General features: G+C 33.9%; 1 protein-coding gene across 1 annotated transcript; it reads right to left on the minus strand.

The window, feature by feature from the left end:
- Window positions 1–8,396: 8,396 nt before the first annotated feature.
- LOC141668326 (tyrosine decarboxylase 1) lies at window positions 8,397–10,133 on the minus strand. The gene has a single exon (XM_074475145.1). The coding sequence runs from the start codon at window positions 10,048–10,050 to the stop codon at window positions 8,500–8,502; it is 1,551 nt and encodes a 516-aa protein (XP_074331246.1). The 5' UTR covers window positions 10,051–10,133; the 3' UTR covers window positions 8,397–8,499.
- Between the last annotated feature and the right edge of the window lie 3,750 nt (window positions 10,134–13,883).

Consider the following 13,883-nt stretch of genomic DNA (forward strand, 5'->3'; position numbering starts at 1 on the left):
ATGAGATGTGATCATCGGTCAATAAACACACCAGTCTTAATGCATTATTATGGTCCCTTAATAATAATACTCGACTAGGTACCTTTAGGAATATTGATACTATTCACATAATCTCATTTCTAAGTCACGTACTTAGAGATATAGAATTACATATCATATTCCAAGGACATTTATTAATCTAACATTTATATCACAGTAAATTAAGAATTAATAAATTATAAAGAGAATTATCAATAGAACATAAACATTAATAATCCTAATGTCTTAAACTAAAACATCATAGTGTTGTCTCTAGGGCACAAACACTATCGTACGCTCAAAGGAAGAAGTTTTTTCATGAGGTGAAATGGTACATGTGGGGTGAACCGTATCTATTTAGGCAAGGAGCTGACCAAATCATCAGGGGATGTATTCCGTACAGCGAAATGGGGGGGTATCTTGCGAGACTGTCATTCGACTATTTATGGAGGCCACTATGGTGGAAAGAAGACAACAGCTCGTGTCCTTCAAGCGGGATTCTTCTGGCCTACATTGTTTAAGGATGCGCATCACTTTATTTTGAAGTGTGATCGATGCCAGCGTGTGGGTAATATATCCAAGAGGGATGAGATGCCTCCTAATGTGCTTCTCGAGGTTGAAGTCTTCGATATTTGGGGAATCAACTTCATGGGGTCGTTTGTTTCATCTTGCAATAATCAGTATATCTTGCTGGCGGTCGATTATGTGTCGAAATGGGTTGATGTCAAGGCTTTACTGACAATGATGCGAAGGTAGTGCTTAATTTTCTTTAAAAACAGATATTCACACGATTTGGGACTCCAAGAGTCATAATCAGTGACGAGGGATCGCAATTCTGCAATCACAAATTCACTGCCATGATGCAAAGGTATAATGTGAATCATCGCATTGCTACAGCCTAACATCCTCAGACTAATGGTCAAGCTGAGGTGTTTAACAGAGAGATCAAGCGTATTTTAGAAAAAGTGGTGTGTCCATCAAGGAAGGATTGGTCTTTGAAGCTTGATGAAGCTGTTTGGGCATATAGAACACCATACAAGACTCCATTAGGAATGTCGTCATTTCAGTTGATTTATGGTAAGGGGTGTCATTTGCCTATGGGGCTCGAACATAAAGTGTATTGGGCTTTGTAGCTGGTAAGAAAAGAATGCTTCAATTGAATGAACTCGACGAATTTCGGCTTCAAGCATATGAAAACAACAAAATGTACAAGGAGAAAGTCAAGAGGTGGCACGATAGGGGTCTAGTGCTCAAGTCATTTGTGTCGGGACAACAAGTTCCGTTATATAACTCCCGTCTCCGTCTTTTTCCTGGAAAATTGAAGTTGAGATGGTTCGGGCCTTTCATAATCAAAACTGTGTTTCCGCATGGAGCTGTGGAGATTTTCGAGAATGATCCAGGCCAAGCATTTAAAGTAAATGGTCAGAGGTTGAAGCACTACTATGGGGATACGGAAAACCGTGAGGTGGTTAGTGTCATTTTATTGTCTACTTGATCTCGAGATTCTATGTCAAGCTAACGACGTAAACCAAGTGCTTCTTGGGAGCCAACCCAAGTTTGTTGTACATTAGTAGGTAGAGGAAGCAGAAAGAAAAGAGAAAAACACAAAAAAAAATCAAAAAATAGAAAATTTATGGGCCAACTACAATAGCACGGTGCGCCCACGCTGTGCAGCGGGGCGGCCGCGCTATTTTTTCGGAAACTGCGCGCGCCCGCACTACCTGGCGGAGCGACCGCGCTGAAATGTCAGAAGCACGGCGCGCGGCCGCGTTGAGTCCATTATGACGAAGTTGTGTGTGGCGGTTGGCGTTCATTGGCCCGCACATGAGCAACTGCAGCTCCCTAATGCTCCGATTGATAGTTCGACGTTGTTGAATATGACAGAGTGGTATGATGGGAAGCCCGATCCTAAGGGGCTTGGATATTCTTATGACCATCTGGCAGATGGAAGGCCAGCAGATCAGACTTATGCTGGTGGGACTTCGCAGGCTCGTCGAACAACTTAGAGAGCTCAGTTGGGAGAGGAGGCTGGTCCTTCAGGATCGCAGCAACAGCAGCAACAACAGCAGGAGGAAGCACAGGGCAGTGCTGGTTTGAGTACGATGCAGTATAGGCGTTTAGCTAGGAGGATGGATGCGATGCGTGACATCCATAGCAGGTTTGCACATGACCTCACCCAGGCGTTGGGAACTGCATTCAGAGCCACAGGAGTGGATATCCAGTAGCCAGTATTCGGTGAGGATTTTGTGTATCCGCCTCTAGACACTCTTGAAACTCCACCCCTTGAGGGTGATGACCCTGTTTATGATTAGGTATGCCTGATTCATTGCTATTACCTTCATTAAGGACAGTGAATATTTTAAGTTTGGGGGTAGTAGTTAAGGATTATGTGTTTTGTGTGAGTCGCATATAGTTTGCATATTCATGATAGTTTAGTTCATAAAATTGCATATTTGCCATGTAATAGTTTTTTTATTGTTTTTATAGTTTTTTTTTTGTTTTTTTGTATGATAGTGTGTTGCATATAGTTTCATGCATTTGCAAAATAACATGATCACTTAGATGATTTTTCCGATTAATTTGTGATATTGATGCTAGTGTAGTGATGTCGAGCTTAGTGATGTTAAGTCTTGTCGAGTTGATTTGCATGCTAGAGATAATTGTATTTCACTAAGTCTTATAGGTTGCTTGAGGCTAGATCTCGGTCATGGTTTATTTGTTTGTCGAAGTTTAATCGCTTATTTATATTTAGAATTTAGGATATTCTCTTAATAATAAAATAACATGGATATTTAAAAATTGGAGAAAAATGGATTTCATTGCTAGTTGTTGTGGCTAGATGTCAAATGGCCAGTAGTCGGCTCATTTTATATAAGTAGTCTAGGGTTGAACGAGATGGAACGAAACGCACTCGTTCAGAAATTTGTGGAAAAAAAAAGAAAAAAAATATGTGTTTATGCATAATTGATCACGAGTGGGCTCTTTAATACTCGAGTTATTAAGTTCTTAGGGGACTTTGTGCCTAGTGACCTAAGGCTTTTTATAGTCTGAGATCCACTAACCTAACGCTCGCTACATGGGTATTATTGTATAAGTCTTTTCTGGACCTCACTCATTGCACGGTCAAATAAACATATTTGTGTTGTTTTTGTGTTGTGAATAAAAGCATGAATCCATGTAAAACTCCGATATAAGAATTGAAGTGTTATAAGTTATTTTGAGTGTAGCTTTTATTATATTTATAACCTTGTGATTGCTTTGATGAGTAAGTAATTCATGATTATTGATCTAGTTGCGATAGTATATCTGTAAGCATTTGAACATACGCACGTTTCCGGCTTGTAAGTTGATTTGTGGGGCTTGATTGATCTTTGTGTGAATAACTACATTTGTTGAGATGTTGCTTGTTGGTTGGTTTAGTTATTCTATGGGGGTCGTTGCATTCATATAGTTTGCATTCATGCATTTTTATTTCTTATTCTTTGAGGACAAGCATCGGTTCAAGTTTGGGGGTATGTTGAGAGGCATTTATGTCACTTTATAACGCTCCGTAAAGCTTTGAATTGGTGTTTTATACTCGAGTTGTTAGTATTTTTTAGTGTTTTTACATTTCAGGCATTTAACAGGAATCCAGGTGAATTAGCATTATTTTGATGCTAATATGGTGTTAGGATGGTATCTAGAATAAAAACTCGTGAAAAGACCAACTCAAATCAACAAGAAAAGAAGAAGTCCGAAAATTATCCGGAGAGTTAGCGCGTCCGCGCTGTAGATGGCAGAAGTACAACGCGCCCGTGCTGGTCAAGCGCCCGGCCGCACCAGGTCGAGATAAAAGAATCCTGATTCTCTTGTGATTCTGATTGATGGACTTTTACTTTGCATGGGCTGCTATGTAAACATAACTTAAGGTCGTTTTTCATAACAAGAGGTACCAGAGCTTAAGGAGAAGACGTAAAAAGACCGTAGAGCACAATTCAACCAAGGCGAAGAAGATCTAGTTTATACTTGTGATTCTTTGTTTTAAGTTGTAACTTTGGATGCTAGTTTTCTTATTCGTAAACCTATACTCTTGTTTCGTACTTGGTTTATTATTTATTCAGTATAAAGACTATGCTTATTATACCATGCTTTCATCGGAACCCACGTTGATGATGATTCTGATTATGGGCTGATCGTTATCGTGGGGTTCTAATGGATTTATTTATGGATTTCTTCAGTTAAATCGTTTTGATGCCTTAGTGTGCGGTGATTGTATGATAACCTAGTATTGGTTGTGCTTATTCGTCTTATGAGCGTCGCGAACTTATAAGATAGTGTGTTAATCTTTAATGAAGCGAAAGTGAATTTAAGGATTTAGAACTTGCCATGCTAGCATAGGTTCATGTATTTGTTACGCGTGATTAGTAGGTAATTTTAACCATCTTACTTGCCCTATGTAATCATGATCGAATACTTGTGCATTAAACCGTTATGTTGTCAAATTCTATAGACATATAGGGTCTCAATATAATTGGTATCTATTCAGTTTTTATCTCTTTTGTGGATATCTGGTAGTATGGTATTCGTACAACGAAAGTTGGCGTCTATCAGTTTCGTGTTATCTAATTAGTGTCATCACCATTGCATGCTACGGTTAAGAACGAAAAGGCTATTGAATGAAGTATTTAATGAAGTTAGAATCTCATGTTTGTGTCATATAGTATTCAACTATCTTTAATCTCTTAGTTAATGTTCTTTAGTATAATCTTTTAGTTAATTGTAGTTTTAAACAACCTCAATTTGTTATTCGTCTTAGCATTGGATAATAACCATACCATTATTGCATAAATACATTGATTGAAATTAATCTAAACCAATCCATGTAGGAACGAACTAGAATTAATTCTATATCACTTCCGATCTTGTATATTTACGTAAATATTAGCGCGTGTTTCAGGCTTAACAAGCTTCAAGTTCATATCCACATAATGAGACAAGTTGGCCTGGTTTCGCAGAACTTCATAAAGTTATGGTAAGGTTTGTCAAGCAGCCATATACTCCCTCAAGTTCCGTATTTCTTAAATGATCATTATTCTACCACAATAGTATCACAATGATATTTTGAGGTTTGAATATATTTCCAGGACATCAAAAACCATTAAACGGATAAACTTTCTAATTAAATTTCAAACTAAAGTAGACTATTAAAAATATACATTAATGTGGAACGATGCAACATTTGATGGGTATGCAATTGAGCTTTGAACTTATGAGTTAGGATTTTAGTAAAATATAAATAAAGAAAGAAGTATTAAAAAAATGTGTATAATTTAAATTTAAAAATATGTATATAATTTATTTATTTCTATACTATATAATATAATTATATATATATATTTGGAGTTGCACTTAAAAAAAATTGTAAATCACATCCAAATCGCAAATAAATGATTATTAACATTTTAATCCGCAACCGACCCTGTATTTGGTGATTATCTACAAAATCATATTCGGTTGTGAGCGTTAAACAGTTGATCGGTTCATCGTTACACTACTAATATACAATAATAAAAACTTTTTATATAATATCTACCATGATCAGAAAAACATTAATATATGAAGGTTATTTTTTAGTACTAGAGATTAATGAATAAATTGAAAGTTTTTAAAAATTAATTATAAATAGATATTATAAATCTTATATGAATATAAAATTTTCAAGTTACGAAGTATCAAAATTGAAAATGTTTCGAAGTCTGAAGCTTTAAGGATTGTCGATAATATAGAACTATTTTGAATACAATTGAGGAGGAACTTTCTTGTTATGTATGCTACCTTTACAACTGGCACAGGTCTTCATTAATATTTTTATATTATTTAAAATTATAATAAATTAATTTTAATTAATATTTAATATTGTATAATTGTTGAAATTTGAAACATTAACCTTATTATTATGTTTATAAATAATAATATTAATATTTTTTATTAGCAGTATTCTAACTTGAAACTTGGATAACTTATAAGTAATAATATAAATATTTGATGTTGGCGTGGTTCGAACCTGAGAGCTTGAATAGTGTAAAAAGTTATATAAATATATATTTTTGGCGGAATTCGAATTTAGAAACTTGAGTATTGTATAATCTTTTAGTAATCACTTAATTAAAAAGATCCGACAGTTATAAATAGAGATAACCAAACTAACCAAAAAAATCATATCAAATTATAACTCATTCCGTTTATTATAGCATAGTATAGATAGATACTACATGCAGGGCATCAAGTGCGTCATTATCAAAAATATTGTAACCAAATTAAGAATTAATAAAACTAAAAATAATTTTCTATTTTAATTACCATAATACTATCTTATAACTCGTGCAATGCACAATTTTTTTAAATATTTTAATTTTGTTATTTAGAAATTTTGTAATTATATAAAAAATAATCTTTAAACTTAGACACTCACTTTAATGTTTGACATTTATTTTTTAACTTCAATACACCACTCAAAACACACGAAATAGCACTGGGTAAACCCTACGGGCTCACGCAATAGCCTGCAAACCACGTGAACCAGGTAAACCGCATTTAAGCGACAGACTCTGGCTCAGGAGGCATAATCATAAATTCTCCTCCCGTGAGATTCGAACCTGTGACCAAGAGGATAATTTTCCCCTCTTTAACCAACTGAGCCAACTCTTGCGGGCACGAAATAGTTTTTAATTTAGTGCCGGTTTAACAATTAATATTTAACGAAAGTGATCTTGAAATTATAAAGAAAAGACTCATACAAATCTTACATTGAAACATATATTTAATATAAATTATACTTACACTTGATTTTAGTCATTAAAATACACTTTTTTAAGTATTCGAATGAATTTTTCTAACAACCATATACATTTTTAATATTAGATCCATTATTTATCGACTATATACTTTAAGATCTAATGGTAAATGGGGTCTAATTTGAATTTGACGTAAAAAAATGGATAAAAATGCACTAAATTTACATAATTATATAAATATTTAAATGTTTCTCAAATTCATACATTAATCACACCATATAGTCTATACATATACGATTTTCATCTCTTTGATTACGAATTCATCTTATTCGAAGGTTTCAATCAACAGGTACTATTCATTAATTTTTTTTCGTAATTTACGAGAATAATATTGATTTGAAATAGCGTAATATATGTTTTGTTACACTTATTTCAGTTTCGAAGTGATATGGAATTTATTATATAATACCTACATATGAACACTATTAATCTGATTTAACATTTTATTTTTAATATATCCAATTTATAATCGTCAGACTGAATTTCAATTTATAGAACAATTATTTAACTGCAATTTTATTATTTTCCCAAGACTCTTTGCATTTAATTTGGCATCCATGATCTAACCAAGATTACGGAAGGAAAAAGCCTTTGTATCAGACATGTCTCCCCAAGAGTTAATTAGCTAGACAGTCATTGGAGGTTTTATCATGTGCTTTGACACTTTTGTGTAAATTATTAATTTAATATTTTTAAATTTTAAGTTTATTTTATTTTTAAAATTAATAATATAAATGTTATATACAAAATGATGTTTGCTATATACTAATATCCCATTAATATGATTTGAAATTTAACTTTTTGTTATTTAGTATATTTAGAATTACAATTGATTCAACCACGAGCTTTGATTATATTTTGAAATTATCGCTTTTACTCGTATTGTATATAAGATATAATTAGTATAGCTAATATATTTATAATATTTTAAAATATAATTTAAAGATCACTATTTTATAAATTCAAATACATGCTCTAATTATTAAAAAAAAGTTAAACACCTCTCCTTAGTATATATATATATATGGTACATAACTTATTTATAAATCCCAAACTATATGCTTAATAACTTGGGATACGTATAATACTCGAAATATATCTTAAAAGATCTTTTCAATATTTAAATATTTTCATTATCTCAATATTTTTTAAATATTTTCAATTCTATTACATGTAAGATATAATTGTGTATATAAGATAATTATTATTTTAAATTAAATTTAAAAAAGTATAAGTTTTGAAATCACCACCTTTTATAGTACCTTAAAATAATGTGATATAAAAGCATGGATTCGCAAGCCGCTCATTTTCTCACCAGTTTTTGGTCGTACGTCTTTGTTTTATTTCTCTAGCAATTCTGGTAGTTAAGAAAAACATCATGCACAATTTATATTCATTTATTTATCACAAAAGCATACTATACAACCTTCAAATAACATGCGCGTATGTATTAATCAATCTGTCGTACAACAACACGCGATGTAACTAATTTTATCAGTATTTTTGAACCCCAGAGACAGAGTTTCATCAGAGCTATGTACACACTTTATGAAAAAATAGATACATTAATTAATTGTGACAATTACATGATGAAATTATAGCACACTTAATATAAAGAAACACTTTTATTTAATGTATCCCCATTTAATTAGGATAATAAATTCACGAGCTTGGTCTTAGACAAGAAAGCATCATCAAGCAAGGCGTCTGCATGGTCCTGTAACACCTTCCAAGCCGCACTCACATGGTTTATATCTGTTAGGGTTCCTCCTATGGCGAACCTGATCACGTAAATCCCCGCCAACACCGTGTGACTCACATATATCCGACCCGAATCATTCACCGACTCCAACAACTTCCGGTTTATTTCATTTACTTCGTCTTCATCATTCTTTCCGATCATGGCAGACGGCTTAATCCTGAAACAGACCATTGAAAAGAGTCTAGGCGCCACAACTTCGAACCTGTTGTCCATGCTTACTAGCCCTTCAAAATACTTGGCCATGCCTACATGCCCTCTTATAAACTCCCTCAGCTGACCTACTCCATAGCTTCTCAATACGAACCATAATTTAAGTGCTCGAAATCGCCTGCTCAACATTATTTGCCAGTCTTTATAGTCCACCACCTTGTTTGTTTCGCTAGCATTATTCTTCAAGAACTCGGGATATGTGGAAAGAGATTTTATGAGAGCACTCGGATTCCTCACCCAAAGACAACAACAATCTAATGTTGTCAAAAACCACTTGTGTGCATTCAAACTAAATGAATCTGCATTTTCCACACCATCAAGATACTGTCGGAATTCGGGGCAAATGCAAGCACTTCCAGCATAAGCAGCATCAACATGAACCCATAAATCGTATTTTTTGGCCACCTCTGTAAGAGCTGGCAAAGGATCAACAGTGGTTGATGAGGTTGTCCCAACAGTGGCACACAAGTACAATGGAATTAGCCCATTTTGCAAATCATACAAAATAGCCGATTCAAGTCGCTTAGGACAGAGCTGGAAATTTGAGGATTTGGTAGTTTCGATTGCACGGAAATTCATGGGATCAATCCCAGCAATTTTGGCAGCCTTTTGCAGGGCAGAATGAGTTTGGTCAGAACAGTAAACAACCAACTTGCCAATATTATCCATGCCATGTTGCCTCAAGTTTTTGTCTCTAGCTGCCACAAGTGTACACAATATGGCCTCGCAAGTGGTCCCTTGCAAAACACCGCCGCCACCACCAGAGAAAAGAAAGGATTTGGGAAGTTGAAGCATCTTTCCGAACCAATCGGTGACAACATTTTCGAGCTCGGTAGCGGCAGGTGAAACCATCCAGTTAAATCCAACAACATTGAAACCAGTACTCAGCATTTCGCCAAGAAAGCCAGCGGTACTACCACTGGAAGGGAAATAAGCAAAGAAGTTTGGACTTTGCCAGTGTGTGATTCCCGGGATGATTTTGGTTTGAACATCTTGAAGAATTGTTTCAAGAGATTCGGGATTGTATGGGGCAGAATCTGGTAAAATTTCACGAAGATAACCAGGTGAGACCTGGCTTCTGACCGGGTAATTTTCAACTTTGCGATAGTAATCAGCAAGAAAGTCTATCATCATGTGGCCTTGTCTGCGGAATTCTTCGGGCTCGAGTGTATTCATCGGAAACTGGGAAGTTAATTTTTGAGATGTAAGATTATCGATGGAGCCCATTGTATCTTGCCTTTGGCTTTGCTTGTGTGTTTGTATGACAATTTACAATGCAATGCAAAGTGTATTGGCTTATCAAGGTACGAAGAATCCCCCTGTATTTATAGCTTTATTAATTATAGGATTTTGATTTTTTTATTGACGGTTCCTGCAATGATTGGCGCTGCTTTATTTTTAAGAAGAATGTTAAAACTTTCGCCCGTTCAACTTCAAACGCGTTATAATAAAGGCCCTCATGTACTCTACCTATATACTCGTTAACTTCTTGTATGTTTTATTAAATTCAAGGATTATAACATTTAAATTTACATAAAACGCGTGAAAACTGAATGCTTCTATATATAATATATGATAAAATAGAGTTGAAACTTTATGAGACATTTAATCCTTGTATTTATATTGTTTAATATTTAAATTAAAAAATGTTGTTGGTGAAAATTGAACCTAGTCTTTCTAGTTCACATTTAAAATTTTGTATCACTACATCATATTATTACTTGTGTTATTTATTATACACATATTATGTGATTGTCATAAATAATAAATATTTTATTTAAATTCAAACATAATTACTAGAATATTTGTATAGTTAAATTTTAAAAACTTAAATTAAAGATATAAAATTAAGCATAACACATAAGCGGATCATTACTTTATTTACTAAATAATTTTTAGTTTAAAAATATGTCTCATACTTTTTTAATAAAAACAATATTGTAAAAAGCAAATAGAATGGACATGTAATTAATATTTCTAAAAAATATTGAAAAAGAATCACTTAAATAATTTTTCTATATGTATACTAAATATTTTTTTTTATCGTAGGAAATCCGCAGCCGCTATCCTTCGAACGCTCACCGGGTAAACCACACGGGCTCACGCAATAGCCTGCAAATCACAAATCACGTGAACCCAGATAACTCGGGCTCACGCAATAGCCTGCAAATTACGTAAATCAAGATAAACTGCACTTAAATGACATGCTCTGGTCGAGTAAACATAATCATAAATTCTCCTGCAGTAGGATTCGAACATGTGATCAAGATGATAATTATCTCTTCTTTAACCAACTGAGCTAACTTTTGCGGGCTGACGGGTTGTATACTAAATATTTAGATATGCTAGAATTAAAAATAGTCAATGTATTTCGTTTTATTTCGAATTAGAAATTATAATTTGACCCATTTTTTAAGAAATACTCAAAATTTGATTACATGACTAAACTGAAAGTACATCTTCATTGTCTAGATTTAGAAAATTTAAATTACGAGTTCGACGGGAAAACCTTTACAATAAGGTGAAATTTTATAATATCTTCTATTAATAAAAAGTAACGTGTTAGAGGTGTTTACGGGATCAAGTCAATTGATATATATATATATATATATCAATTGTTTGTTCATGCTATTGCGACTCCAATATATAAATAATCGTAATATATTTATTAAATAATTTTAATTTTAGATAATTATAAATGTATGTTATTCGATAAATCAATTGACTAATAAGATGTAATAACAATTAGACATTTACATAAATAAGATAAGTAACTTATGAATAAACGAGATCAACATAATTTACTCGAAAATATAACAAACAATATTTTATATACATACACACACATATATTATTTTATTTTACTAATTGTAAAAGATTCAACAATAACTTTGTATTTAGATTCATTTATACTAGAATTGAACAAAAAAAAAGTCTTCTATTATGTGAAAGTGGGAATGATCAATTGAATCTGATTTTTTTTTCAATTTGTTAAAAACTAAATAAATAATGTCAATTTTAATTGATAAATTATGACATTGACAATTATTTACCAAATTATAAATATATTGAATTGTATATTTACTTAAATTGCATTGTTGTTCCAGTGAAAAATTACATATAATTATTAGTTGCATTGTTGTTGTTAGAAAATGGAACCAATTTGAGATACAGTAGAGATTTATGGGCATGAATATAAATTCACGGCCATGAATTTTTTCTGGGATACAACAGAGATTCATGGGCATGAATATAAATTCATGGCCATGGATTTTTTATGGTTTTTTTAAACAATGACAAATAGTTGAAAGTTTGTTCCTTTCTTAGAGGACTCAAACTTTCATGTTTGGATATAATACATTTTCTTAGTGGAATCCATAAATAAATGGAGTTGTAATGGCTAGCTTGAAATGAGTTTGTGGTTGATTAAGTTGTAAAAACTTGAGTATCACATTGATATGGTAAAAGAGTGTTGGTGGCTTTATATTGTATAACATGCAAGTGTAGTGCACAACTACTAAGGCATGTGGGTATGCATGGGTGTAGCGTGGGTCTCGCGCGCACACACACACTCGCGCCGCCGCTGCCTCGCCTCGCCATACCACGACACGACTCGGGTCGGGTCGGGTCGGGTCGATGGGCTATTTGGGCGAATGTCTCGGCGTCTCGCGTATGCGAGGCGACCTAGGCGAGGGATTTTACTATTGTTTTAATCAAATAAATAGTGATTTAATATAATATTTTATTATAAATATTATGTGTTAGAATTTGTTAGTGGGCCTAGAATTTATGGGTCTGGGCTTGGTAAATTGGGCATATCTAACTGTTAAAATTCTAAATAATATTCATATTGAAATAAGTTTTAAGTAAAAATATTTATGTTAATTAAAACTGATCAGTTACATTTTTTTTTGGATTAAAAGGAAGAAAAATGTTTTTTTATGAAAAGAGGGATATACATCTGAAAACCCTAGCAGCCTCCTCATCTCCCTTCTCTCTCTCTGAAAAATATACATACATACATAGGTTTTCCGGGCGACTGAGGTATGATCGCCGTTGAACATCATGCTGTTGTGAGATCGATGTTCTGTTGTTGTTTATCCTGGTAGGGTTATTGCAGGCTCTGGACACAGTAAGTGAGGGCAATAAACTCTTCAAGAATAGTCTATTCCTCTTGAGGGATTGGTGTCTCAGCTGTGTTGGAAGCTTCATTACGATAAGTTTTCTCCCTCGTCTTGTTTAATTTAACAGTTTCTGATTATTTTATATTTTCAACCTTCATGGCTTGTTTTCGTTATTGGTGATTTGCCTTGTTCTTGTTATTCGTTATATAACTGCCTCGTTGTGTTAATTTAGTCGTTGTACTATTGTTTTTCCCAACAATCTTGAAGAGTTTATTTGTTATATTGCAATTTAACAAGATGGTTAACGAAAGTGAGACTCCCGTTAATGTTGAGAAGACTCTTGTTGATGGTGGTTCTGGTTCTGGAGTTACTGCATCCACCATAGATTGGACCACGTACAGATTTCCGCAGCATATTGATTTATCAGGCATGCCTGATAAATTCAGTGGGGGGGCTTCTTTTTCTCGTTGGCAGAAAAAGATGAAGCGCTGGTTAACTGTTAAAGGTGTATGGCTGGTGGTGCAATATGATCCTCCTGTAGTGGATCAAGAAAAGGCTGAAACTATGACTGTTTATGCGCTATGGGCTGAGAAGGATGGAGTTGCTAGGGCAGCCATTCTGGCTGCTTTAGCGAACACTCTGATTGATGTTTATTCATCAGATGCCTATAGTGCCAAGTAGTTATGGGAGAAGCTGGACCAAATCCATAATACTGATTCTCAAGGTCTTGAGAAGTATTCTGTTGTGAGGTCTCTTGAGTTCAAGCTGGTGGATACCATGTCCATGACTGAGCAAGTACATGAGTTTGAGATGTTGGTGCATGCTTTGGATGAGTCTGGAATGGACTTACCTGAGAAGTTTAAGGTGATGGATGTGATTGAAAAACTCCCTAATTCTTGGGAGGAATTTGCTCTCTCCCTGAAAAGACAAAAAGGA

This window comes from Apium graveolens, chromosome 6 (assembly GCF_009905375.1).
Source record: "Apium graveolens cultivar Ventura chromosome 6, ASM990537v1, whole genome shotgun sequence".
Taxonomy (NCBI): Eukaryota; Viridiplantae; Streptophyta; class Magnoliopsida; order Apiales; family Apiaceae; genus Apium; species Apium graveolens.

Coding starts and splice junctions, on each gene's coding strand:
- LOC141668326 (XM_074475145.1), bottom strand. CDS start 10,050: ATGGGCTCCATCGATAATCTTACATCTCAAAAATTAACTTCCCAGTTT.